Source organism: Musca domestica, unplaced genomic scaffold (genome assembly GCF_030504385.1).
Source record: "Musca domestica strain aabys unplaced genomic scaffold, Musca_domestica.polishedcontigs.V.1.1 13, whole genome shotgun sequence".
Taxonomy (NCBI): Eukaryota; Metazoa; Arthropoda; class Insecta; order Diptera; family Muscidae; genus Musca; species Musca domestica.
Window position 1 is genome coordinate 4991005 of NW_026712172.1, and position 27665 is coordinate 5018669.

Below are 27665 nucleotides of genomic sequence, written 5' to 3' on the forward strand. Positions count from 1 at the left end.
GATCGCTACCTATGGAGATTGTCGCCCCCTCGGTCATCATGGTTGGGTAATGAGAGACGTTGGGAACATACGCAAAGGCCATGACTCCATTCAAAACAACCAGAATTGATAAGCTGATTAAAAGTCAAATATTCATTTTTATTTCAATATAATGCATTTATTTTCAAACTGCCAAAGTTCAAAAATGTCAACTTTATTTTTTTATATAAATTTATTTTCGTTTTTATTTTCATTGTTGATCTGTTGTATATGAATTAAGAATTCAATAAGTTGTTATTTTGGCTTGGGGTCAATTGCAAAACTAGTATTATATTTTTTAGTTTTGATTTTTTTTTCCAATATTTCGACTATTTTGTTGAGAAAAGCAACAGTCTTGTTTCACCGTCTATGCTAGGTTTACAAACAAGTCTGTTACTGTTCTCAATTATATATTTCCATGAAGATGACAGTCGGCGACAGTCGAAATATTGCAAAATAAAAATCAATATTAAAAATAAAGCACTGATTTTGCGTAAATTTATTTTGGAAACATCAATAATAGGATTAAGCCTGATTATATGCCTGATAAGCGAATTTCCCCTCCCCTCATTTTTCCATATTTGTTACTCAGTGCTAAATTTTCCAATAGTCAGATGTAAACATCCTATGAGAGATTTTCAACTACAAGTTTCGCTCGGTTTACGAGTATATTAAACGGTTACTTCTGCAAATTTATTAAATATGGCATCTCTTCGACGACAGTTTTAACGAAGTTCAATCGAGTACATAAATATTTTTCTCTCAAAGAGATGGAAAAAGAAAAATTTATTTTACTGTGAATTATGAAGTGTTTTTTAGTATTTAGCAGTACTGAAAAGAACTCAATGTTGATTATATTATGGGAATAATGAACTGATTCCGCGGTTTGGGCGCGTTGCCCTCAACAATTACAACAAACTTTTGAATGAAATCTCACAATAGCAATTCCTGCGACTTGTCGCCCGCAGATCCTAAAAAATTGGAAATTTGCCTTCGCCCTTTTAGTTTTCGGCAATAGTCTAAGGGTATCCTTTCAAGAAAAGTTAATCTTATGCTGAAAAAGTATTTTTGTGAAACATCGAATCTTATTAAAGTGTGGACAATTCATAAAACATTTGGAAGTTGTTTGCTCACACACACACATTTTTGACTCCCTTCTTTAAATGGGATGGGTACGTTGTCACGCCAAAGAAAAAAAAAATATACACTTGAAAAGAATTGGATTGGCAAAGGAAAAAGAAACGAGAAAAGGAGTTTACTTGGTGCAATATAAACAAGAGATCTGTGTGTGAAAAGAAATATGTATATATGTGTATATGATTTATTAACTATCATCAGAGAACCGATTGGAACAGTTCACAGCGAAGAAAAATTTGGTACAATATACGAAAAAAAAGAATGCTATAATGATCGCTATTGTTTTTGGTGTTGCAATTACATTGTTTATTTCCAATTCGAATTTTGAATGAAAAGCAACAACAAACACAATATAAGTGTTTGATCCCAAATCGTGCTTGTCGTATTAGTTATCGATGTATCACCGTATTACCAACACCATCTATCATAACAACTGCCTGCCTCGCGGTTCTCAGTGCGTCCTGTCGCTGCCACATGCTGCTTGGTGTTGGTTCCCTGTGTAAGTTACTTTGGTATCTTTACAAAAATGAACCGTAGCAAGAATGATTGGTTGTTGTTATTTATTTTAGTGGGTTTTAAGGTTTGTTGTTGTTTTTGTCTCTTTTTTTATGGTTTTAGATTTTTGCTGTTTGGTAGGTTGAATTTTTTGTTTTCATTTGTCGTTGCTGTTCTTACATTATACAATCACACATCTTTTACCAAATCTTGTGTTTGTGTTTGAGTAACCAATTTCCAAGTTATATCGCGATGGTGCTCTGTGCTTGAGTTGAAGAGAGTGCGTGTGACTCTTGCATTTTTTACAATGCATGTTGACTTTTTCCTCTTTTTTCAATGACCATTGAGAAAAACAATACTTGATCAAAATTCGTAGCCAATCCGCCAAAAGATGTCTTATGATTTCTACGCCCTAATTTCAATTTCACATTCAAATTTGTTAAAAATCGTATGTCATTGATAGAACTTTTTACACCAAGGCTTACACAACATCCTTAATTACAGACAATTTTAATGGGAAGTGTTCTCCAACAGCATTCAAACAAATGAGATGGGCCTCCGGAATATTTCAAAAATCTAGTGCGTTTTTTTCGTAATAAGATTTCCTAACATAATTATAGTTTAAGTTAATTTCAGCAGAACTTTTGCTTTTAGTTAGCCATAGAGACTACTTTTTGTGAATTTCATTAAATAAGATTTGTTTTCTATCAACTTTATCTGGTACAGTGGATTTTGGAATATTTAATTTATATTAACGAACATTTCCCATATGAAAACAGATAGTATAGTTCCTAACCTTTATTATTTTTACAATATTTCCAGATTTTAAATTGAGTACATCCACTTTTCTTCAAAGTACAATACCACATCTCGGAAAAAATGTCACGATTCGGACTTCGAAGTGCTTCAGAGAGCTTAAAATTATTAGATGACAAACCAAATCGCCGAAAAACGTGTAATCCCGTTTCAATATCTATGAAAAGAAACGCTTTGTCGAAAGATATAAAACATGTTACAAATATTAAAGAGGAGAACATTGTTGATGATATCAAAATCGAGATTGATGATGGGGATAAGGTTTCCGAGATAGCAGATGCACCACCGAGAGACAATGTAAATGATGGCGACGACGATGACGATGAGGACGATGATGCTCCAGTTGAGGCTGGAAATGGTGATATATGTTTCAGGCAACATATATCGCCAACTACCTCGTTTAAAGCCAGTTTAATATGTAGTTTACCCCTGGAGCGTATACACGATGTCTTACAAAAACTTAACCTCTCCAATAACCCAAAGCAAATAAACAACAAAGATATGGACGACATTGACGAGTCTTTTGACAACGACGATGATGAGGAAGAGGACAACAATTTATCTAAACAGTCTACTTCAGCTGTGAAGAGCCTATGTTTGTATTGTGACAAGAAGTTTTCATCGCAGAAAATGCAGCTAAAACACGTGGAAAAGTTTCACTGTTTGCAACAAGATCGTAGGTGCAGTGGACGAAATTCGCAAATGCAACAAACGCAGACACCAAAAAAACGGAAGAGCACAACAGGGTCGCAGAACTTTGTTGGCTGTTCATATTGTCCGAAAAATAAAGGCCAGTCTCAGTCAGTCATACTGCCCGCATCGGAATTGAATGCTTTATTTCTTCACCTAGCCGATAGTCATTCTGATAAATATTTTGGTTGCAAAATGTGTGTATTACGGTTTCAGAATGTTTCCAAACTTTCGAAGCATATGGAAGTTGTTCATAAAAGTTTATCATTTGCTTTCGACGAGAGTAGTAGCAAGTCCAAGGACAATGATACCGATTCTCAAATGCTGTCCGATAAATCATTAATTAGTGAAAGAAGTAAATTTTCAATGAGACGACAGCAAAGATCTCAAAAGACAGCAGGCGCAAGCAGTAGTGCGAATAGTACTACCGTCGTCCAAAACACAGTTCAATGTGCTACTTCTATTGTATCGAACTCTTCAATAATTGGCGCCGAAGAACCAATACTCTCACGATTAGGGCTAACTCAAAATCGCTTGCCCAACAATCGCAAAGGGGTTCGGCTACGTAGAGAAAAGCTGCTCTCAGAAATCCTACTTAAGTCCGAACAAATCAATCAACCACCAACCAATTATACAAATACAGCTACTACCTCCTCTGCAGCATTGAACACCGCAACCTGTTCGCCGAAATTACGCGGCAAAGCCATAAAAGCCGTCGGTGGGTCATCCGCTGATACTACGACGGATGTAATTTTTCGTGTGCCCACGCGTAATGATATACTATCTTGTGTGTTTGACGATAATTTCTACAAAGAAGTCGTCGCAAATGTTCGTAATAATTTGCTCTTCCACTTGGACGGAAAAATAATGGGTAATTCTTTGGAATCTCTTGAATCAGCGGTAATGCGGCATAGCATGCAGCCACAAATACGAAGCACCTTAGTCAGAAGTCCTATAGTTATAACGACCGACAGTGAGATACACGCGGCTACCAGCCTCGCTGCCATTACCGCATTTCCCACTCTCCTAACAGCAGAGCAGTTCGGTGGCGAGGGCCATTCCTCTAAAATCCGACGACCGCACACGAAAAATTCTTGGAAATGGAAATGGGACAGTGTTAAAAAATTCAAATTTGTAAACGAAGGTGGCAAGATTGTTAAGAAAATGAAACATCCAATGTTGGGGCTGCGAGACCTGTCTAAACTGGACATGTGGACGCAGCTTACAATGAGACAGAAGCACGAACAACAAACCCAATATCCCACGCAGGCTAATGACGATAGTGAAACGTGGAATGCTTCGGAAATATCCAATGATCCATCACGCGAAGAAAAGCAACGACTTAACGATCAACTTAATATGATTTTAGATACGCGCCTCTTACCGCATATTATTCTGGAACAGAACGAACAGGCGATAATTAAGTTAGAGAACGATGAATTTGGCATTGCTCCCAGTCAGTCGTTAAATGAGGATTGTAGCGATAATTTTATGGAGCAAACATTCGCCGATGAAAGTTTCCTTTCAATGTTGAATTTACTGCCGAGCTCTGACTCTCAGAAATGTCGATCCAGACTAGTTCTAAGTGGGGAATGGGCCCGACCCAGATGCTACCTTTGTATGTGTTGCGGGGCTAAATTTGAAAAATTGAAATCATTGGAAGAGCACAAAATGTTCCGCCATTCGCAAATACTTTCTACGCACTACGAAGTAGTCGGCCGGGAGCTGTTAAATGGCAATCTTTTGCGACATTTGTTCTTGCCCAAGAAGGCTCTAAGCCGATATGCGAATGATATGGGCAGCAATCAAGTTTATAGCGGGGCCGCACGAAGGCTCTTTTGGCATAAGAATGAAACCATAAGCCGAGAAATTACAAATAATGAGGAGTCATCCGATAGTTTACAATCCATGTTAAACAGTTGCACCACAAATACTCTCAGTATTAAGAACAGCAGTAGCACCGAAGACTGCGACGTCGTCGACACAAAAATGGCTACGGTCGCCTCTTTGGGCCTAATGGCAACCACTGCTGTCGTCTCACCCACACACAGTATACAATCTTGTAGTTCATCATCTTCAAGTGTCACTAAATCTAAGGCACAGAGCAGAACACCAACATTGTCTGGAATAGTGTCAGCACATGGAAGTGGGGGGAGTATTTATGGGGGAAATGGCTGTTCTAAGTGTGGGCGTAAATGCAACGGTATCCTGGATTTGTATCGTCATATGTTGGACTGCTCCGGAGACTATGTGTGGTCGTTGGCGAAAAAACGGAAATATCGCTACTACTGTGGTTCAAAGAAGCGTAGGCCGTGCAACAAACACAGTATTCTCGAACTACGGAAAGCTAAAAATGCATCAAAACCCGCGTCGACTGCAAAATCTCCGCCTACAGCCCCAACTGAGAGTACCGAAGAAGCTGGTGGTACGTCCGCGAATTTCACTACGAAAACTAAAACTTCGCCCAGACCTCGACCAAGTGATGGTAAGTACATGAAATTGTTTAATTGTATATGTACATATAACACTGAATGATAATTTATTCCTTATAGCTGAGTCCATTAAGAAGATGCTAGAAAATTTACCTCCGAAAAGGGTCTGTAAGAAAATATTTCCTACCATAAGCAAGACCAAGAAGACCATTAAGAATATGAAGCCAAAACTTCTGGCCAAACATAAAATCTATAATAAACTTCGAAATACTCGTGTCCGTCAGATATCTCAAGCAGCAAAGATATTGTCAAAGACAAAAACACAACTTCAAAAATCCAAAAGGATGACAACACGATCTGCAGTGGCCACCAGTGAAAATCGTAACGAAAACATCAGTAAAAAGCAAACAGTAGCTAAAAACGTCACAGAAAAGGTGGCAGCTACAAAAGCTAAACCTACTGAAAAATCCTTGATTAGTGGAAATGATAACCAAAGTGAGCTAGTAATAAAAAAAGAAGACCTAATGGACCTACCTTCCTCAAAGTCTACAATAACGGCAACTGCCACATCTATTTCTAGTGCTGAAACTAGTGAGAATACGACAAACCACGAGGTTGCGAGAGATGTTCTCGAGTCAAATAGTGGAAATTTAAGCCAAAAATCAAATAGAAACACCTACAAACAAAAAGACGACCCTACTTTGGGAAATGTCGATCAAGTGGACGCGTCGGCGTCAACGTCAACGTCGATTTCCCAACATCTTGCTGGGGAAAGTGACAAAAGCCCTAATCAAACCGAGCAACTGAGTGATGCTAACAAACAAACCGATATTGTTAGTATGACTCAATTGAATCCTGCCAATTTTACTGAAAATGAACGCCAGATGCCAAACAACAAAAATATTAAACGAAGTAAACGCATAAGCGACTGCATAGCAATGTTAACCGGAAAGCTGGAGCAGAAACTTAAAACCGAACAGAAGACTTCATTTCCATCTGGGGGAGAACGATCACTGGCGAATAATATTAGTCAACGCTCAGAGCAGAATACAAGACATGCTCCATCCCTACCTTTGGCGCAAAATGTACAAGAAGAAATGAAATATCTAAGAATTTCACAAATGTATCTGAAGATTTGGAAGTAATCGATAATATTACGACAGCAAAAAAGATACCAAAAAGAAAAACAATTTCCAGGCGCATAATAAAGACAGATGATGGACCCAGTCCTTCCAAATCAATAGAAACGAATGTTGACAGTTCTAGCAACCTTCAAAAAACTACAGAAACAACGCTTAATACGTCTTTATTAATTAAAGATAAAACACCTGCCAGTGTATCAGCAGAAAAATTGAATATCAGCGGACAAATAAAGCCCACAAAAATTGTGGGAAAACCTGCAACAAATCCTGAAATTTGTATTTTTAATGCAGTGGATGTTAAGCAAACTAAATCGATTCCCACAGCAACATTACTTGTCCCACCCATTACCGCCGCCATGCCCTTGAACAATCAACACCTCATGCCCAATGTCCCAATGTATATACCAGTCGAAAATTTTTGTGCTCCACACCTACCAGCCCCACTACCTTCACTACCAATACCTTTGTCAGTACCGGCCCCGCCACTTCAACCAGCTCCCATTCCAACTCCCATCGAGAACACCATACAACCTTCCACTGTGATACATACAGGTCCTGCGCCTACAGCAATTGGGATTATATCCCCACCAACAGCTATACCGTTAATTACAGCGGTACCGCCAGCGCATTTGACGGCCTCCAATTCAATGGCACTACCCGTCGGAACGTTTAGTGTACCAACTGCTTCAGAGCCCTTGAATCTATCCAATTCAGCAAAAAATATCCATAAGCAGAGTCAAGATTTGTCATTTTCTGGTCGACAAAAAGTGGGTGTGATGCCAGCTAGGCGACAAACTATTTGCGGTTTTGAAGCTCGCAATTTTATAATGTTTGATGAAATGGAGCCCCTGGATCTTTCCAACAAGTCCCGACAAGAAAAGATCTCACGTTCTCCTATAGTTCAAGCTCAACCGCTTACGCAATCGCCGTTATCCACCGTACTGCAAACAAAGCCGATAGAGCTATCACCTGCTTTATTACCACCACAACTTCCATCACTACCCTTAACTACAACTACGATGCCGACTTCAGTGGATGGTGCTACGCTCTTGCCAGCTGCTCCACTTACTTCTGAAGCCTTGCTTAACAAACAATTCTACTCAAATTTGGATTTATTACGAATACCTCAAGTTCGAAACCCTGTAGCTGGACAGGGAAATACTGTTTCGGAAACTCCGCCATTGCCGTTGTCTTTGACACAGGCGCATCAACCACCAGCTCAGCCACCCCCAATCCTAACACCGCAACCTCTGCTTGTTGTAAACCCTGCTCCAATTCCTGTTGCTACCTCCAAAGTGGCTCCTAAGAAACGTAACAAGCCCTCAGTAATTACAAACCAAATTAATGCCGAATGCAATCAAATCGCAAATAACGTCTCTTCCAAGCAGGCGGTCAGCTCCAAAGATCAGATGATTGCCACTTCAAAAAAGGATTCCTCCTCCAAGGCCAAAGGACCGCTTCGCATGGATGAGGAGGTCATTAACCACATTGATGATGCCATAAATTCCGTTATAAATGCTGTTAAAGCTAGTTTGGATAATGAAGAAGCCGAAAGATCACAAGCGCTTTTCACATCCTCCCAACCAACTGCTGCCACTTCGTTGAAGACAACTGATGATGTAAATGTCACCAAGGAATCAGTTGGCGAGTTTAAATTTTTGACTGCTGCAAGACGAAACATGCGATCAAAGACATTAGACTGCCGCCCTGCAGCATTGAATAGAACACATGTCCAAAGCTCCCCATCTTTGTCGACTGAAGGCACTCATCCAAACGTCGCCGTAAACGCAAAAGCACCGCATCAACAAATCATAAGCGTTAGAAATATTGAAACATTAATGATTCCCGTAACTGATTCTAACAATACGTCTACATACGGTCCCACTACACTAGTTTCAAGCAGCAACCCTAAGAGCACGTCTGTAACAAGCAGCATAGCAAAACCAGAAACAGAAACAGAAAAGAGCAATGCGACGATGGTTATTAAAGAAATACAAAAGACAAACACTTGTGAGTCACAGGCTGCGAGTCATGTTACCGAAGTGTCTGCATCAAAAGTTCAAAACGAGGTTCCAAAACCTGCCCCTGAACCGGAGTTGGACTTTGAAGTGGTTAGTCCTAAAGTCCAGCCAATAATTTCTCAACAAAGTTCCTCTTTGGATAAAAATAACACAAGTGAAGGAGGTGGAAGAACTACTGCCTTAGCGGTTCTCTCAGACATCAATATGGACAAGAACGTCTTGGCTACAACGACCGCGAATATAAATACCAATTTAGATGTAGAACAAATGAGCAATAACAACAATACATCGTCTGGTTTCCACAGTTCGGCACAGTCAGATCAACAGACGTCCGTGATGTCTACAAATACCACTGCGTCCACCACCATACCAGTCATCGATACCAAAAAGAAACAAAGGCGGCGTCGTAAGAACGAATTGGCAGCGATAGTAGCTGATCAACTATTGGAGAGCTTTAAATTGGATAAAGCTCGTCGCGACAATTTAAAGAAATTGGAAAATTTGGCCTATGAGAAAAGTGAGGATCTACTCCTAACGGGAATGCTTTTAATGTCTAGCACCAAGAGAAATGTGGCTTCTTCTGCACCGACAACTACTAGTTCCACGACAACGGCAGCAGCAGCTGCCCCACCGGACAACGAGAACATACTGAAGCGATCCTCCAAACAGCATCAACATATCGAATCCTCTAAAGTCAATGACACCCACAGTTCTGTAAATCTGGATGAGCAAAATCCTGGCAATAATATTAAAAATCTCGTGGCAGAAAGTGCGGAAATTGGTGACAATAAGAAAAATACTAAACGCAGACAGTGTCGACGTCGAGGAAAAACTTTGGATAATGAAAACATTAGCAAGCTAAAGTCATCGCTAGAATCATTTTCAATAGACATTGAACGTCAACTAACCGAGTACGAGGCAAAGAATGTGAATGTATTTAAAAATGCTATTTCGAGCAGTGACGTTGGGAAATCACAGATGAACAACAAATCACAAACATCTCTTAACTCCAAAAGTACTGTAATTCTTCGGCCTAGTATTCTCTCGTTAACTCTGGAGGCAGGTGCTGTGCATCAGGATAATCAACAACCTGTCAAATCGTCAACTGCAATAACCGACGCGAACAAAACGGTAATTTCTAGTCGAGATCCTCGGCTCAATAAAAATATTCACAAGGAAGGGGAAAAAAGTTCGACAGTTGTGTCAGACAACAATGCTAAGGAGCAAGCACCGCCACAAAAGAGTCCCGAAGTTATTGGAGACCTGGACGAGGACAATTATTTGACAGAGATAGCAAAGAACGTCAATGAAAAAATTATGTCGACTGAAAATGAAGAGTTTGCATTTAAAGATGATGGCTTTGAAATGGCCAATGACATGGATATGGGCATAGACGATTCGAATAGTAAGTATTCACGACCCCCAACATCCATGAGCGTGCGAAGTGCGCCCAATTTCAACGATGATCGCTCCAATTTTGGATCTATATGCGATGAGAACACAAATACTGAAGTAATGGACATGGATTTGGACGACGAAATGAGTGTGTACACGAGCTATTCGCAAGACTTGGGTCGTGGGAGGGGCCGTCGAAGACGCCGAAGACGCAGTATACTGCTAACAAGAAAACCCAAAAAACGGGCGTCTAGTAGGGATATGTCCGGAGAAAAAATCGAATGTATTCTGTGCAAAAAAGTGTTTTACAGCGCTAACTCTTTAACCAAGCACAATATGACACTCGCTCACGTTTCCAAGGTATCGGAACAGGAGTACTTATTATCTAAGTCCATAACGAATTCATCATTAAGCATAGATAATAATCAGAAGCACGGTACCTTAGGACCTTATGCTCGAAGATCAACTAGGCGGGCGACAATATCAGAACCGCCAATGCATATGCAATCAAACTCAATGGACGACCTTCGTCCCACACATCCGCCAACGACAACCCCTATTCAGCTAGCATCGTCAATACAGCCACTTCCATTACCACAGACAGATCAAACACCCTTAAATGCACATCCGACCAACCACGAGACAGCTAGTTCAAAACCTGAAGAAACACCAGCGCCATTGTCTCAACAACTACAGTCGGATAATAATTTCGAACCATTGAAAACATTTAACCAAACCCATTTATTGAAAGACGTGCCTGTCAATGACTACGATGGCAACAATGGTAACATCGTCAATCCAGCATTCAATGGAAACTCACGATTAAACCTTAATCCGGATGAACGTTTGTTCTTTGAATGTTGCAACATTTTGAAAAGTGCCGAAACACCCCGACTTAATAATGTGATCGTTCCCGAAGTTGTTGAAGAATGTAACAACATCCATACGAACTATAACGCCTATACCTATAGGCAAGAGGAAAAATCTATGGCAGCTCCGGCAAACAACAGTGATTGCCTTAGGGACCGCCAACTTGTTAATATAGGCAATGTAGAACGAAGTGACATGCCACATAATGTTCCTCACATAACGACCAACAGTAATGTTGTACACCCGAATACGCAACAGCCACATATGGAGCAAAACACCATATTTAGAAATCCATCGCAAAACGTTCCCAGTAATTACAACAACCGATCTTTTCAAGAAAATAGGTAAGGTATAAAGTGGGGTATATATACTAGTCTATTCCTTCACAAATTTCATCTACTACCCTCTAAACCTTCCACATTATCCTAGCCGTAGATATTGTGAGGTGCTGATCAGTAATATAAAGACATTACAGAACATTCCAGTTACAACAATCATACATCATCCTTAGGTTAGGTGAGAAACTCCAAAGTCCTGAGTCAATTTGTTTTAAATTCATTAATCGATAATTAAACCCAAGACGTGTTTAATATTTTACATAGGAATTGATTAAACCTTAAAAATTTTTGGAGAAACTAGTTGGGTAGATTTAACAATTGTAACAAGTTACATTTTCAAGACTAGATACGATTCTAGCAGCTTTTACTTGAAGCTGCATTTTCTCTTCTCAACAAATTCTCATGTCAGTGAATTTCTATATTAAAGTCATCCATTGTTGTTAGTTTAAGGAAGACTGTTACCGTGAACGTTTTGTCATCTCTTATTCCTATCTCCTTTCTATATATTAAAAACCGGATATTTTTCAAACAGTTAATTAAACTATATAGTCCAATTTATTTCCAATATTTGTTATTATGGGGAAAACAATTGGTCCCGACATTTAGGCGGATTTCTGTTTTGACAACAAATAAATGTCATATTTTGTGTAAAATGGAAACCATGGTAGACATTTTTTCCACATCCTATTCCAGTACAACCTGCCAAATCAAAGATGCATATCCTTATAAGGTGTCACAGACAGTGCCATTCCAATATTGTTCGAAAAATTAATTACTGCAGTAATTTCACTCAAAATTGTAGTGGTCCCTCACAAACAATTTTAAAAAAGGAGTTATGTTACTAATTGCTAATTACGAATCGTGCCGTGTTAATTCGTGTACCTGATTCTGAGAGCGAACAACGTGATTGAAAGTTTTTTAATTTATTGAATCTTTCATATATTTTAATGAAAATAACAATAAGGCATACTAATATTTTTTATAGGAAGGTTGTCAATATATTTTTTTCATGCTTTAATTATTAATTATTGTTAATTTTATTTTTTTTTTAATATATAGATGTGTGTTTTTTGTGGGCTTGTGGATACTGTTATATCCGTGAATTAATTGAGTAGGTAGTTTAGATACAGTTATATCTAAGTGAAACGCGGACTACAGGAATAGTCTTACGGATATAATGTTGCTTTGTTTAGATACTGTTATATCTAATCATCCCGTGGACTACAGTAATAGTCTTATCGATTTCTTTACTAATCATCCCGCGGACTACAGTAAAAGTCTTATCGATTTCTTCACAGAAGCAGCTTCCAATTTAGCATACTACTACCTGTAGAAGTATTACAGTGGACGATGAAAAAAAAAAAAACGTTCAATTGGCCAGACAAGAGCTGAAAATAATGAGAGAGTAAAACAAAACATAAGCATGTGATAGAAAGAGTGTCACGTCTACGCAGTCTATCGTGTCCTCCGAATAGTAGGAGTTGGCGGGCCAAGCTATTTGGGTGCTCGGATAGTTTGTTTAAGTACTTTCGGCAAAGCTTCTTTATTTCTTCTTCAACAGTAAGCATATTTAGGTCCTTGTGGATGTTTGAGTTCCTTATGTACCATGGTGCACCTGTAATAGATCGAAGAATATTCGATTGTCTTCTTTGTAGTTTACTTACGTTAGAGGCACTAGCTGTGCCCCAGAGCTGTATGCCATACGTCCAAATTGGCTTTATTATAGTCTTATATAATAGGACTTTATATTCTAATTTAATAGAAGAACGTATACCAATTAACCACTCAAGATTGGCCTTTTTTAGTTTAATTTGTGTGATTTTTGCATCGATGTGTTGTTTGCATGTAAGTCTTCGGTCCAGGTGCATTCCGAGATATTTTACGGTATCTTTCTGTGGAACTTGAGTATTAAAGATTTTTATCGTGGGGCAAAATTCACGTCTTAGAGCAAAAGTAACGTGTATGCACTTGATTGCATTTACCGATATTCTCCATTTTGTAATTTTCGAGAAGATCTACATGGTTTTGTAGTTTTTCCGGCGCAATCATGTAATCCTTATCCATGCTAATGAAAGCAGTATCATCTGCAAACGTTGAGGTGAGAGCTTCATTGGTTGTGGGCATATCGGCAGTAAATAACACATACAGAATTGGACCTAAGGTACTACCCTGTGGGACGCCAGCCAATATTTTTCTCGAATTTGAAAGTACGTCTTTCGATTTAACAACAAACGTACGATTTGACAAATAACTACAAAAAAGTTTATGAATTCCAAGATGCCAGACTCTGTCAAACGCTTGGGAAATGTCTATAAATAACGCGGAGCAGTATTCATTCCTTTCGAATGCCATTCTAATGTTTGTGACTATGCGGTGCACTTCTCCAATAGTACTGTGGTTCTTACGGAAGCCGAATTGGTGGTCGGGGATAATATCGCTACTTGTAATATGGGGAGTTAACTTCCTTAGTAATGTTGTTTCGAACAGCTTTGAGAGTGTAGATAGAAGACTGATGGGTCTATATGATTTTACCTGCGTTGGATCTTTTCCAGGTTTCGGAATCATTACTATTTCCGATTCTTTCCATACAGACGGGAAGTAGCCTACTCGAAGAATGCTGTTAAATATAAATAACAATAGTTGGCGGCCGGTGATGGTAATTTCTTGAGCATGTTTGGAGTAATTCTATTTTTACCCGGGGATTTTTTTTAGTTTCATCGAGGCTATAGAACTTTCGATTTCTTTTGGAGAAAATCGTATTGGATTCGTAACAATGTCGTCAATTAGAGGTTGAGCAACTGTCGATGGTCCGGGATTAGGGGTAAATACAGATTCAAGGTGTTTGGCAAATGCGTTTACTTATTCTTCTGTAGTTCTTGCTCAAGTCCCATTTTCTAGGCGAATTGAAGATTCGTGGGCGATATGTCTATTCAAGTTTTTTGTGGCTTTTCATAAGCTGTAGTCAGTTCTCTCTGTGGGATCCAGGTTATTTAGGAATATTTTTAAGTTTCGTTCTTCATTTAATCTGAGTGCTTGTTTTAAGAATTTTTTACATCCTTTTAGTTTTTCCCGAAGTCTAGGTGAGCGGTGCTTCTGGCCTTCCTTTTATCAGACACGAGTTTTCGAATGGTCGATAGATTGTAGGAATTATTTTCTGGTTTAGAAAATTTAGTGGGAGTGGCAACATTGACGGCGGTGTTGACTATCGAAGTAAATATTTTAACTGCATTGTCAATTTCTTCTCCGGACTTTAGGGAGATGTTATAATTCACATGTGTACTGACATATTTTTTGTACTTCATCCAGTTTGTATATTTATTTGGTATATAATCCGGGGAAGTTGCGAGTTGAACATCATTTAATGTTATTATAGTTGGGGAATGGTCTGACGACAAGTCAAACGAGGGTACCACGGAAATTTGTTCCCTCTTAATATTCTTTGTTCCCGCAAAGTCAATTAAGTCAGTTACACCTCTGGGTGTAATAAGTCTAGATCTCCAGAAGGTGAGTTTTGCATTATAATCTCGAGCTGCAATGAATCTACTACCAAGCGATGAGAAAAAGTGTGCGAATTCGTCTTTGCTTATACTATGTCTCGGAGTCAATATATTGCAGATATAGTTGTATCTGTTGAAGATAGTGCAACTGTTGTAGCTTGTAGGTGGTCAAACTTTTATTCTGGCATGGGGTAATGCTGAATTTTATTAGAAATTATCACCGCGGTTCCACCGCAAGCTCTCCCACTAGGGTGTTTAGTGTCGAATGTACTGTTACCGTTTATTCTAAAACAGTTTCTAGAAGTGAAATGAGTTTCAGATACCAGTAAAATGTGTCTGTTAAGTGAGTGAATAAAGTTTTCGACCTCGTGTTTATGTTGGCTTAAGCCGTTTGCGTTCCAAAAACAGATTCGAATTTTATCTATTTTTGTTTTAAAACTATTTGCATTATCATAGATTGATTTCTCACAATTTCTTGCATCATGCTTCGCATACTTGTCATAAAGGAATTCATGGTGACGATTAGTTTTTCGATAGATGATTCTCAAAGTATCAGAATTTTAGTATTGCATATTCTGTGAGGGGAGATTGTAATTAGGAGCGGTGGTTTCATTCCTCTTGTTTAGCTCAGGGAACTCAGCTGTTTTGATATTAAATTATGGATTTTCCCGTACCAGGTAGCTTGCAGACTTTTTTGTGGCTAAGCTAGATTTTGTTAAGTGGATAAATACAGGACATCCTCTGTAGTTAGCAGTATGATCTCCACCGCAATTGCTGTACTTTTTGACACTTGGTCAGTTTTGGGATGTGGACATTCCGATGATTTGTGGAGGTCACCACAAGTAATACATACCGATAGCAATTTGCAATACGTTTTGGTTTGCCCATATTCTAGGCAGTTTGTACATTGAGGTTGGCCTTTTCTTTTTTGAGGTTCTTCTATTTTCACACCGCGATTACAAAGAAGCCTAAGGCTATAAATTGGATGAAATTGTCCCTTTTTATACCCTCCACCATACTATGGAGGGTATATTAACTTTGTCATTCCGTTTGTAACTCCTCGAAATACTCATGTCAGACCCAACAAAGTATATATATTCTTGATCAGCGTAAAATTCTAAGTCGATTTAGCGATGTCCGTCTGTCTGTCTGTCTGTCCGTCTGTCTGTCTGTCTGTTGTAATCACGCTATCTTTCGAATAAATTGAGATAGATGGCTAAAATTTTGCACACATGTTTATTTTTCCAGTAGGCAGGTTAAGTTCGTAAATGGGCCATGTAGGTCCACGTTTTCATATAGCTCCCATATAACGGTACCTCCGGATTTTCGGTATTTTGATGATTTTAGCGACGTTATTCACCGGAATTGATTCAAATTTGGTATTTTAAGTTCCAAATGGATACTACACCCTAAGATAGAAAATTATCTGTGCAAGTCTATGTCTTCGTACAGCCCCCATATAACGGTACCTCCCGATATTCGGTATTTTGATGATTTTAGCGACATTATTCACGGGAATTGTTTCAAATCTGGTATTTGAAGTTCCAAATGGATACTACACCCTAAGACAGAAAATTGTCTTTGCAGGTCCACGTCGTCGTATAGCCCCAATATAACAGTACCTCCCTATATTCGGTATTTTGATGATTTTAGCGACATTATTCACTGGAATTGTTTCAAATTTGGTATTTTAAGTTCCAAATGGATTCTACACCCTAAGACTGAAAATTGTCTGTGCAGGTCCACGTCTTCGTATTGCCCCCATATAACGGCACCTCGCTATGTTCGGTATTTTGATGATTTTAGCGACATTATTAACCGGAATTGTTTAAAATTTGATATTTGAAGTTCGTTATGGGAACTACAGTCTGTGACAGAAAATTGTCGGTGCGGGTCCAGTTTCGAATTTGAATATGGTAATGGCTTATGACAAACAATGCATATGTATGTCCACGTCGTATAGACCCCAACATAACGGCTATATTCGGTATTTTTAAAATTTTAACAGAATTTTTTAAGGATTTTATTTTTTGAAAATTTCCAAATTCGTTGTAAATGGTGGAGGGTATTAAAAGTTCGGCCCGGCCGAACTTACTGCTTTTTAACTTGTTCTTTAGTTGATTCGTATGTTAGTTCTACCTTAAACATAGGTTGCGGAACTTTATCTTTATTGAAAATGTTGATGATAGACTTTGTTGCGAATCCTTTTGCTGCGAGAGCATCTTTTATGTCCTCTATGGGTGTAGAACTATGAAGCCCTTTAATCACGACGACTAGTCCTTTTGAGCTCTTGATCTGATAGGTGTAATAATTCTTCTTTTCAGAATCCAGAGCACGAACTAGGTCCTTATAATGCGACTCAGTATAAGTTTGTATATTCGTCTCTTGGAGATTTCCTCTCTTAAGAGATACCACGTGAACGTTAGTGATTGAAAGTGCAATAAGAACAAATTCGGTATGACGTTTAATTTGTTTTTAAACTTAACAAAACGCCAACAGCGATTGTGCGGAAACCTTTTTCACGGTTAACAACGGCACCACTTTAGGTAATATAGTTGTATATTCCATTTCCCTAAAATTTCAAAATGTTGAATACTCTATGTATATATGTAGTTTGGTTTCAACTGCTTGAAGTGTTGAGAGATTTGGACCTACTGCTAACAACTATACATTCTGGGGAATGATGTGAAACTATTAAAATTAAATGTTTTAAAAAATAGTCTTGCATTTCAAATTTAACAATTCAAATTACAAAAATGTAACTTTTTGAAATTAAAATAATTTTTTTAAAATAAATTGTTTTGTTTACATTCTTGGACATATAATTCTGACACTTGTATTTCGTACAAAAAAATTGTACGTGGTTCTTTTTACGTTTGTTGTACCTGTATAATTCTACCATGCATTCTGTCCTACCTCGTAGTTATTGTCATGGTACAATATCTAAATTGTATGTGACAAGAATATTAAATATTAACATGTTCCGCACATTATGTCTTTGTTTTCTATTTTGAGTATCAATTGCTCTGTTCCAGAACTACAAGAATGTAAAACCTCTTACTACGATAAGAGATTTTTCCTTTAGGATATCGAAAGAATTGCAAAACTAGTAGATTCTTGTAGGATCTGGAACAAAACAAATTTACAATTTTATTTTTTCATATACAATGCTTACTTTTGTGCCAAATAAAATATTAAACGCATGCAAGTATTTTCGTAAATACCTAAAGCAACGTACAGTCTCTAACTCATTTTTGGGTTACCAATTAAAATGAAAATCTTACCAAATTCTGGGTTCTTATATAAACAAAAGCTGTGCAATGATGGAGAAATTGTTCCAACTTTTATTTGATTTCTCCACAGTTTCGTTGATATCTTGCCAGGGAATTTTTCGTTAACCATAGTACCTATACCAGGGCTTGACCCAGTTTAAAGCATTTTTTAGTGCATTAGGATTATTACCCCTTAAAAGTATTATAATTCAAATCACTCTACGGAGTGTCCTGGCCAACTTTGGCCCTTATGCTTACGTTCAATGGAGTTGTTTTCGGTTTGGTTATGGGTTTTAGACAAAATCTTCATGATTTTTTATACATAGTTTACACTTTTTACCTGTTCACAAATGAGTTTAGCTGTCCTAGTTGCTTTGTTGCATTCTTTTGTTAGTTTTCCCAGGCCTATTGAAAAGCCTTTATACCTTCTTGCCTTTATTACGATTTTTCCCAGTAATTCAGGGATTTTTATTTACTAAATAATATAAATAATCCAATAAAGTCAAATACACTAGATTGCATTATCAATTAAAGAAATAAAATATAAATAATTAAGGTTCCGACAATGCCCTAAAATTTAAAACTTAGAAAGGCAGATGTAGAATGAAGTTGTTCTTGATTGGAGAGATAGAGTAAGAGATGGAAAGGTTTATAGAGGCTACTACAGTTAGCCGGGTGGTCCGCTTAGCTAGGGAATGTTTTTGGTAAGCTGGGATCTGGATGGTGGGATCTGTGTTTGAAAAAAAAAACGTTACATGGGACATCTGCATGATAGGTGTTCAATCATCTCTATGTCTTCTTTATGTTCACATAGTTTACAGAAGTCAGGAATACTGTTATCCCATCTTGAGGTCAGACATCTGATACTGCAGGAGCCAGTCAGTATGCCTACCGAGATTCTTGGTCAGACCTACTAAATGGTAGAAGGGATCTTTTTCTTCTTATCTAGATTACCGGCTAGATGTCCTTAGTTATCACACAACCGGTCTCTAAGAGCCATCTTCTTCCATTCTCTTCGATGAGAGATTTTTTCGACTGGCTTGATAGCAAGAATATCCGCCTGAAAAATCGCTGCAATTGTATGGAGCTTATATTAATGTTTAATAACTGGGTTAGCGCAGAATACGCCAGACCAGAGGAGGTTTACCACCAGCCCAGGCGTCCCGATCATCGTAACGTTAATATAATTGATGTCGAAAATGGTGGACATGTAATCATTATTTCTATTACCTTCACATTGTATATACCGACCTATTGGTGTGGCCAGAATTCGTGCATAACGAAAATGTGAAAAGTACACCCTCCATCTTCTACGTAGTTTTCTTGCTGTTTGAAATCGAGCTAGGTTATCCAGTGGATTGAAATTTTGCAGCACATTCAATGCAGATTAGGGTTTGCGCTTGAGAGCTTCGGTTGCAGTAAGGACGCGGCTATAGTTAATTTTAACATGAGCGTTCTGGACTCAATCACATGCCACCAGACGATACATTCATAGATCAGAATAAGTAGACCACTGTGACGTGCATCCAGTGTACGACTTGTGGTCTGAGCCCCTAGTGATATTTAATACACGAAGAAAGATACTGTACAACTCCGTCCAGTACTGGCAGCGAAATTTATCTATTTTACGTAGTTCAAGATCATTATCAAGCGCCAGACAGCTGTACTAGTATACTTTGCACTTGGTTTAAAATAGTTGGAAGAAATCTACCACCTATCAGCACTGCTACGTCACCGGCATATTTGACTGCCTTTATTCGAAGTTGATCGAAACTCGCAAGTATTTCATTGGTCACCAGAAGCTATTGCAGGCGGGAGTGGTGTCCCTCTGTTAACAGTTTTCCTAATGGAACTCTCTCCCCAGCTCAAATTGATTATGCAGCTATTTAGCATTTTATCAAACAATTTAATCAGGATAGAGGAAATAGCAGAGTCATTGAGAGAATTATTGATCGACTCCAGTTTCACATTGCTCAAAGCTGCCTCTATATCAAAAAAAAAAAAAAATAGAGTTGTCCATACTTTTTCAATGCATCTGGCAACTTGGTGTAGGTCCGTTTCCACTGACTGATCTTTGTCGTAGCCGTATTGCGATGTAGTTATTATAACCTTTCTAAGGTTCATTAGAAAAAAAGGCAGGCTGGTATCCCAGCTTTGGGAATATAAGTCACCGTTATCTCTTCCTATAGACTGGGTACGAAACACAACCGAAGACAGACATTTAAATTCTCCTGCAAGATTGCCAACACCGACTCAGATGCATGTTGCAACACTGCCGGTATAATGTCATCAACCAGAAGATTTAAACCTTGGTATAACTTATATCCTTCCATTAGTATCTCATCTTCAGAGATAGTTGGTTATAGCTCACTAACTACCACCTCCATCCCTAATGACTTTCTAATGACTTCACTGTTGCTCTGGTTATTTTATAGTCGCCTGCGTCTATATCTTCTTTGCTTAGGAAATCATAATTTTCTCAGCGGTTGATGCAAGTTTATTTGCATCATGCGAAGTCCGTTCCGGTTACTACTGCCGGAGCGAAGCCACTACACACCGAAGTACAGCTCTTTTTCACTTTCCCTGATATAGTCCCACTACTCTTGTCAACTAGGAACTTCATGACAAGCCATCAGGGAGTGTGATGACTAGTTGTAAACATTTTCTTAAACGCTACGACCAGAAGATCTACCGGGCAGTCATCCGGGCATGCCATCTTTCCTCATGAACGTTAATTTCTTCTCCATTTCTTTTGAGTAAACCATACGTATATTGTGACCGACCCACTTTTGGTTTTCCCTGAAGTGGAATGAAGTTATATATAATATTGAGTCTGGGTCAGTAGTGGCTTCCGCTCCACAATAATCGTTTAACAGAAGTGGAAATAGAAACCATTCAGCTTCAATGAAACCTTCCTAAATTGAATCTCCGGGTGATATGGGATTACCGGAATATCAATGTAACGGTTGGCCAAGAAGATTGCCCCAGGAACGCTCTCCTGTCTCAGACCTAAACCATCACTATCCTCCAAGAGTTTGTGCGGAAACTCCGTCTGCCTCTATATTGTTTATTACCTAATAAGTGCTCCATCAAAACATTTACATATCTAGAAAATATTGTACATACATAGTTACATTTTACAATATACTTTTTGTATTGCAGGAATGTCAGATCTCCTACATACTCTGCCATTTCGCACTTATCGGCGGTCACTAATACAACGTCTCGATTTAAAACAAAGGCTGCAATGAAAGGATATGAGAATGTCAACATAGACATGGTTCAACAGCAAGAGTCAAAATCTAGGACAATCTGTAAGCTAACCGAATTAGCTGAAATTGCTTTGGGTAATGAAGATAAACCAAGCACGCATAGCTTTTCACCTATCCAGCGCAGTAACACACCAACGCGACCGTCGGCACAGAATATACCCAGTGCAACGAAAGCAGACGTAGCGGCCCTCGACGGTACACAGCGTTTAAAGAGTGTAGCAGCAGCAGCAGCAACAGACTACGCTACTCTCTTAGCGATTGAGAATCCAAAAGAGTCCAATGTACCACTCGTGTCACGAAACGATAGAACGAAAAATAATGAAACCCGCAGTTCAACATCTTCCAAGACAATTATGCATTCTTCAATAATCAAAGCTGCTGTTCAGGAGCATCAGAAAACAACTAGCTGTAACAAAATAATAATTCCGGACAGACCATTTAAGAACATTGGTCTTGAAGAAAAAGAAACCATAACGTTCCAAAAGCCCAAAACGCCGGCTGTTCACTTACTGACAGAAGACAACAATAGTGTGTCCACCGGTAGCTTTTCCGATAGAGATGATTACGATTTTGGCTCGCTAAGCTGTGACGAAGAAGCGAGTGTTCGCGAGAGCAATGAAAAAAATCCAAGAAATAACGCTACGGATTCGAGCTCTGAATCCAGTCGCGCAACTGCCAAGACCTTTGAAAACAAGTCCTTAATTATGGGTCGTATCTTTAAGAATGTCAGTACAAAAGCCGCTGTAAAAAATAATGTAGCGCCAGTTGTTAAAGTAAAGAGCGTAGGGGTACAGAAAGATCAAATTCCCACTCCAAAGGCGGACCTAAATCAGTTATTCGACGAGTTGAGAGGAAACTCTGGAGTAGAACATAATCTAAACGAAAGGGCTGCTGCGAACACTGGCACAATTGAAAGAACCCCCACAACAGTTGTAAACAGTCGGGTAAATCACAAACAGCATCAGCGAGATATGCTAAAGCATATAATACCATCAGCATCACCACCCGCTGTTGTAAGCTCAACTACAGCAACACCATCGACAAGTGCCCGCAAAGCTAAAGGCCGAGAATCCAGAGCAAAGCCTAAAACAACACCAAAAACATCGAAAGATATTTCAAAACTTCAAACGGAGCTAGGCATGAGTCCGGATGAAATCAAGCAGTTGATAGATGAAGGTCAGCGAAAATCAAAACGGCGCTGTGCCACAAATCGTCCCAAAAAGTTGGTTGAAATGTGGAGTTCCGATGAATATGAAGAATTCCTTTCAACCAAAGACATTATAGCTTTAATTGAGGAGAAGGAACAGCAAGAAGAAAAGCGCAAGAAACGTAAAAATAGTATAAATATATCGTCCAATAATAGCGAAGTAGCCAAAGAAAAAGATATAGCAGACGTCACATCCAGCACAAAAGACAATAAACGGAGAAATAATCGAAAAGTAAATACAAGCCTTGATTTCCCTGAAGATCATGGCACCGTCGAAACAAAATCAAGCAAGGCGAAAAGGTCCGGAAAAGAAGATCTTGTCAGTACCACCGGACTACCTATAGCTGAAAATATCAGCACTGCTAACAGTGGTAAAGAAAAACGATCAACAGCAAAGGGCAAATCAAAAGCTAAACAACAAAGTCAAAAAACTGTAAAGACGCCGAAATCTAAAAAAGAGCCCAAGTCAAAGGTGTGCCGGAAACCAGTTGAAGATAACGACTATGAGGAATTTGACGCCAATAACAGCGACTTCGGTGATGATGACTACTTAATAGCGGATCTTATCAAGAATAAAAAATCATCAGCAAAGGCAAAATCATCTAAAGCTACTGTAATATCTGCTCCCACCGTTACGTCGACAGCGAAATCTTCGAAAGCATCGGCAAAAGTCACAGCTCAGCCAAGTCGAAAAAGATCGACCAATAACAGTGGTAATTACACAAACGTCTTAGCGGCAACGGAATCGGCCAAAGGCCAAAAACAGACGACATCTGCAACAGTAAAAAATAAACGAAAGAATCAAACGAATCAGTCACCTCCTAGACGAAAGCGACTTGCAACGGAAAAACTATATTACTGGTCATCGTCTAGTGACGAGGAGTTTGGACGCATCAGCAACAACGCCAAAGACAATTCTGTTGTTCCTAACTCGGATGGAGGTGGAGGGGCTGTGGGTGCGAGCGCCGTCGTTGGAGCAGGAAGTGGCACTGGTGGCGCTGGCGGTTGTGGCGGTGAACAGTACCAGAAGCACGGCTGGATTGTAGGCGATTCTCACAAAAAACTGGTAACATTATTGGCCATTGCAAAAGGTAATAAAAAAGTTGATTCCAATTGTGGCGTTAAAAAGAATGTTCCCAAGAAACGTAATTAATTGAAGTGACAAACTGTGCTTATGTTGTATTCTTCATAAGCATATATATATATACACACACACACACAAAACAATACATCTGTAGTCTCTATAATGTAATGAGTAAGTAACATAATTTACATACCAATGTAAAATTTTAATGTTTTGTTTCTCGTTATGTATATTGAGGTGTTTTTAATAAAATTGTTTTTTTTCTTTTCGTTGTCCAATACCAGATGCTGATATATAAAAAAAGTGGTATTTGGAAATATTTTTAATTTCAATTTCAAAAATATTCAATGCTTTGATGACAGTGCAGAGCGAAAACTGTGTACAACATTTTATCTGCGATGTTTCGGTATTTTTTTTTTCGGGAATTCCATAAAAAAATCCTTTTAGAAACGAATATAAATCAATACAAGAAATTCGAGTGTTAAACATTAACTTTTGAGGCTTAAAGAGCAACAAAGCGTTTTTCAAAGAGTTCCTTGAAATCAAAAAACGATGTACAACATGAAGTAGGTGGAAAATTGTTGAAGAATAGAAAGAACAAAGCGGAAAGGGAAATAGGCTGACATCCCAAGTGCACAAAAAACAATGTAGGTGTTTCGATATTGAATGAAAATATGCGTTTTCCAAATGGAAAAACTGTTAGATTCTTGCAAGTTTTGAAACACGGAAACAAAAACGGTATTATACTTTACGAAACGCTGACGACGATGGTGCGGAACATTTTTTTCATGGTATAAAAATTACGAATTTGTGTAATATTTTTTTTTTCTAAAATTGCAAGATTTAGTATTTTATGTGTTTTGAGTTCAATTTGAAAGGGATGTGGTTTTTTACGATTTCCTAGCCAAGATTCGTACTTGCAGTTGACCATCATGGATTAAAATTAAACATTGTAGGAATATATGTTCTGCGTTTTTAATTTAATTTAATAATATAAGTACGATTTTGAAATTTTAATAATTTTTGAAAAAAAAAGTTTTTACAATGATAACAGATTTTCCCATTATGATATCGGAAAAAAATTGCAAAACTAGTACATTCTTGCAGGAACAAAGCATATACCTATTACTGAACGTGCGTTACAAAAGTGCTCACCTTTCCCTCTATAGTGAAATATGCTGTACGTTCATATTTCGTGAACATCTTTAATGCAAAAGAATGAAATTAAAAAAAAAAATAATGTAATACCTCCAATGTTATGCGCTCTATACTCTGTGGGCATGCCGGGCATGTGTGTACAAATTTAAAGCAGTATTAAATGATTTTGAAAATGAAACCTTTTCAACTAAAATTTATTCTTAAATTTGCCAACAAAAACGAAAAATATTTTGTATTTTTAAACAAGTATTTTGAGTTTTTTATTGACAACGCGATTTTTTGAAGGAAAAATTTGAATTGGACTATTGATTGTCAGATCACATGCGTGTACAACATATGCTGTCAATTATTCATGGTTAGTCTTAATCTAGGAAATGGTACGCCAAAAATAAATCTTTCACTGAATTGCATGTTATTCATTTGCCTGTTGGGGCGTTTATTAAAACTCAACACGAAGTTGGGACCAACTTTACAATAGACTCAAATAATCTGGGTTCAACAGGTTCTTTATATTAATCGTTGTACAAAGTATAGTGCAAGTTAAAGTATAGACAAAGAAATTGGAATTTTTGAAGTCAGCCAATTAACAAGATTTGTAAGGTCGTAGGCACCATATAAGTTGTATGGCAAATCAATTGAATTTTATATTCGCCTCGTTCTACACTGACATACAATAGTCTCTGTTTCCAAAGCCTACAAAATATTTTATTACCACTTGCTATTTATTCATCTTATAATTGATAGTTAGTTATGAAGCCACAGCAATTCTCATCTCAGCAAGAGAGAGGAAAAAAGTTAGCCACCCGAGGTTACCAACAAGATTGTAATTATAAATTGTAAAAAGTGTCAAATATCGGGTTATGGCATTTGGGCAGCTGTTTTGAGGAATGCATGTGGCTTTATCTTCATTATAAATTGGCTTGGTAGAAATGAATTTTAATACTGTGCAATAAGAATTTTCGAATGCAAAAAATCATTCGGATGATGAAAGCCCTTAGTGAATATATTAGGAAATCTCCGCCGTTGCATTTTGTCAACAATGCAAGACATTAAATCATATATTTAATGCGTGATAAAGGATTTTTATTTAAATCTATAACAAATTTGCTTCGTTCGCCATAATATTGATTTTAAATTTCTTTCTAATACTCGTCGATTTAATTCTTAAGTTAGGGTCATCTACTGCCAATATTTTTTTATATTATTTTAACATTTCCCCAATGCCATTGCGCATACACTACTATGGTGCAATTTGCTTTCAATCCAAAATCTATTCGTTCCGATGCACATACATTAATTTCATTTCATTTCTATTATATTTTGTATATTATCTTTTTGTAGTCATTTTGTCTTCCTTCTTTAACTTTTTAATTTTTTTCAAAAATGTATGTGTTTTTTGTATATAAAAGAAGAAACGTAACGAATAGCATTAATGTTATTTGATCAATTCCAACATTGGGCCTTGCGCGGACAAATAGCCAATAATTTATATCGTAAACTCTCTGATCCAGTTATCATAGAGTAGCTCTATTATTATGGCCCACTGCGTGTGCAGTGTTATAGAAATTAGCATCTAATGTCGTCTACTACTACTACTACTACTACTTGTATGTATTAAGTGTAAATTTCATATACGATTAAGTAGCACCTAAGAAATCCTTGTCGTTGTACTATTATTATTATTAATTTCACAAAACTTTATGTAAGTACCATTAAGACGATGATGCTATTATTAATTATTTAATGTAATAATATATACAACAACACAACACAATATAAACAGCAAAGAAAACAACAAATGTAATGTAGATTCTAGCATAGATTTCTAGTATAATTTATATAGTTTATTTCATAAGCAGTGTGCTATATTATATAATGCAACATTACGTGCAGATATGAAAGCAACAATTAGTAATACTGATAATATTTAATAACAAAACAACAAAGAAAACAAATTGTTGTACGATTGATTAATCACTATGTTCAAAGGAAATAATATTTTAAACATTAACATTATTTGTATGTGTTACGTACTGTAATTTAGAACTTTTGAATTGAATAATTTCAAATATAAAATTATATATAATCATAAAAAAAAACAGAAAAACAAAAAAAAAAAAAAAACACACAAAACAAACAACATTAACACATCATATAAACAACAGATATAAATAAAGCAAAGCTTATAATAAAAATGAGAAATATGTAAGCCATTTTAAACCAAAATACTGTTTTGTTTAATTGTCAAATAGATATGGGTCCGGTTGAGGCAAAGTATAAAAAAATAAGTTAGCACTACAGGGTGAGATAAAACACTGCAACAAAGTCAAACGCCATAATTTCTCCATTTTTTTTTAAATTTTACTGAATGAAAGCAGAAAATGTCGGAAATAGCATCAAATTTTAGAATTGGTCACCTTTGGCACGAATTATGGCCTTCAAAGGTCAATGAAACCGAATGTTGCTCTGCGGTGTTTTAGCGAAGCGCTTGCTTGAGGTGATCAACACTTTGGTAATTTTTTAATTTCAAAATACTCCAGACACAATAGTCCATCAGATTGGAACCGGAGATTTGGGTGGCCATTGTGCGCTGGAAATGAAGCGAGGAACCTCATTTTGCAACATTTCTTTGGTGGCGCGTGCTGAATGCGATGATGCTGAGTCCTGTTGATCTGCGGCCAAAATGTTTGCGTGCCCAAGGCTATAATACGGCCTTCAGAATATTTTCGCGATTATATTCGGCATTTATTCCGATGCCACGGTCGATTAGTACGAGCGGAGAGCGAACATCAGCTGTTAAGGCGGCCCACACCATCACCAT

At 37.7% G+C, this 27665-nt stretch overlaps 1 protein-coding gene across 1 annotated transcript; it reads left to right on the top strand.

The window, feature by feature from the left end:
- The first annotated feature begins 752 nt into the window (after positions 1–752).
- Positions 753–27070, top strand: LOC101894144 (uncharacterized). The gene is given in 5 exon segments (XM_005179323.4): positions 753–1654; positions 2473–5641; positions 5709–6735; positions 6738–11360; positions 21286–27070. Coding segments are annotated over 4 exon segments (11232 nt in total). The 5' UTR covers positions 753–1654; positions 2473–2529; the 3' UTR covers positions 23756–27070.
- The last annotated feature ends 595 nt before the right edge of the window (positions 27071–27665 follow it).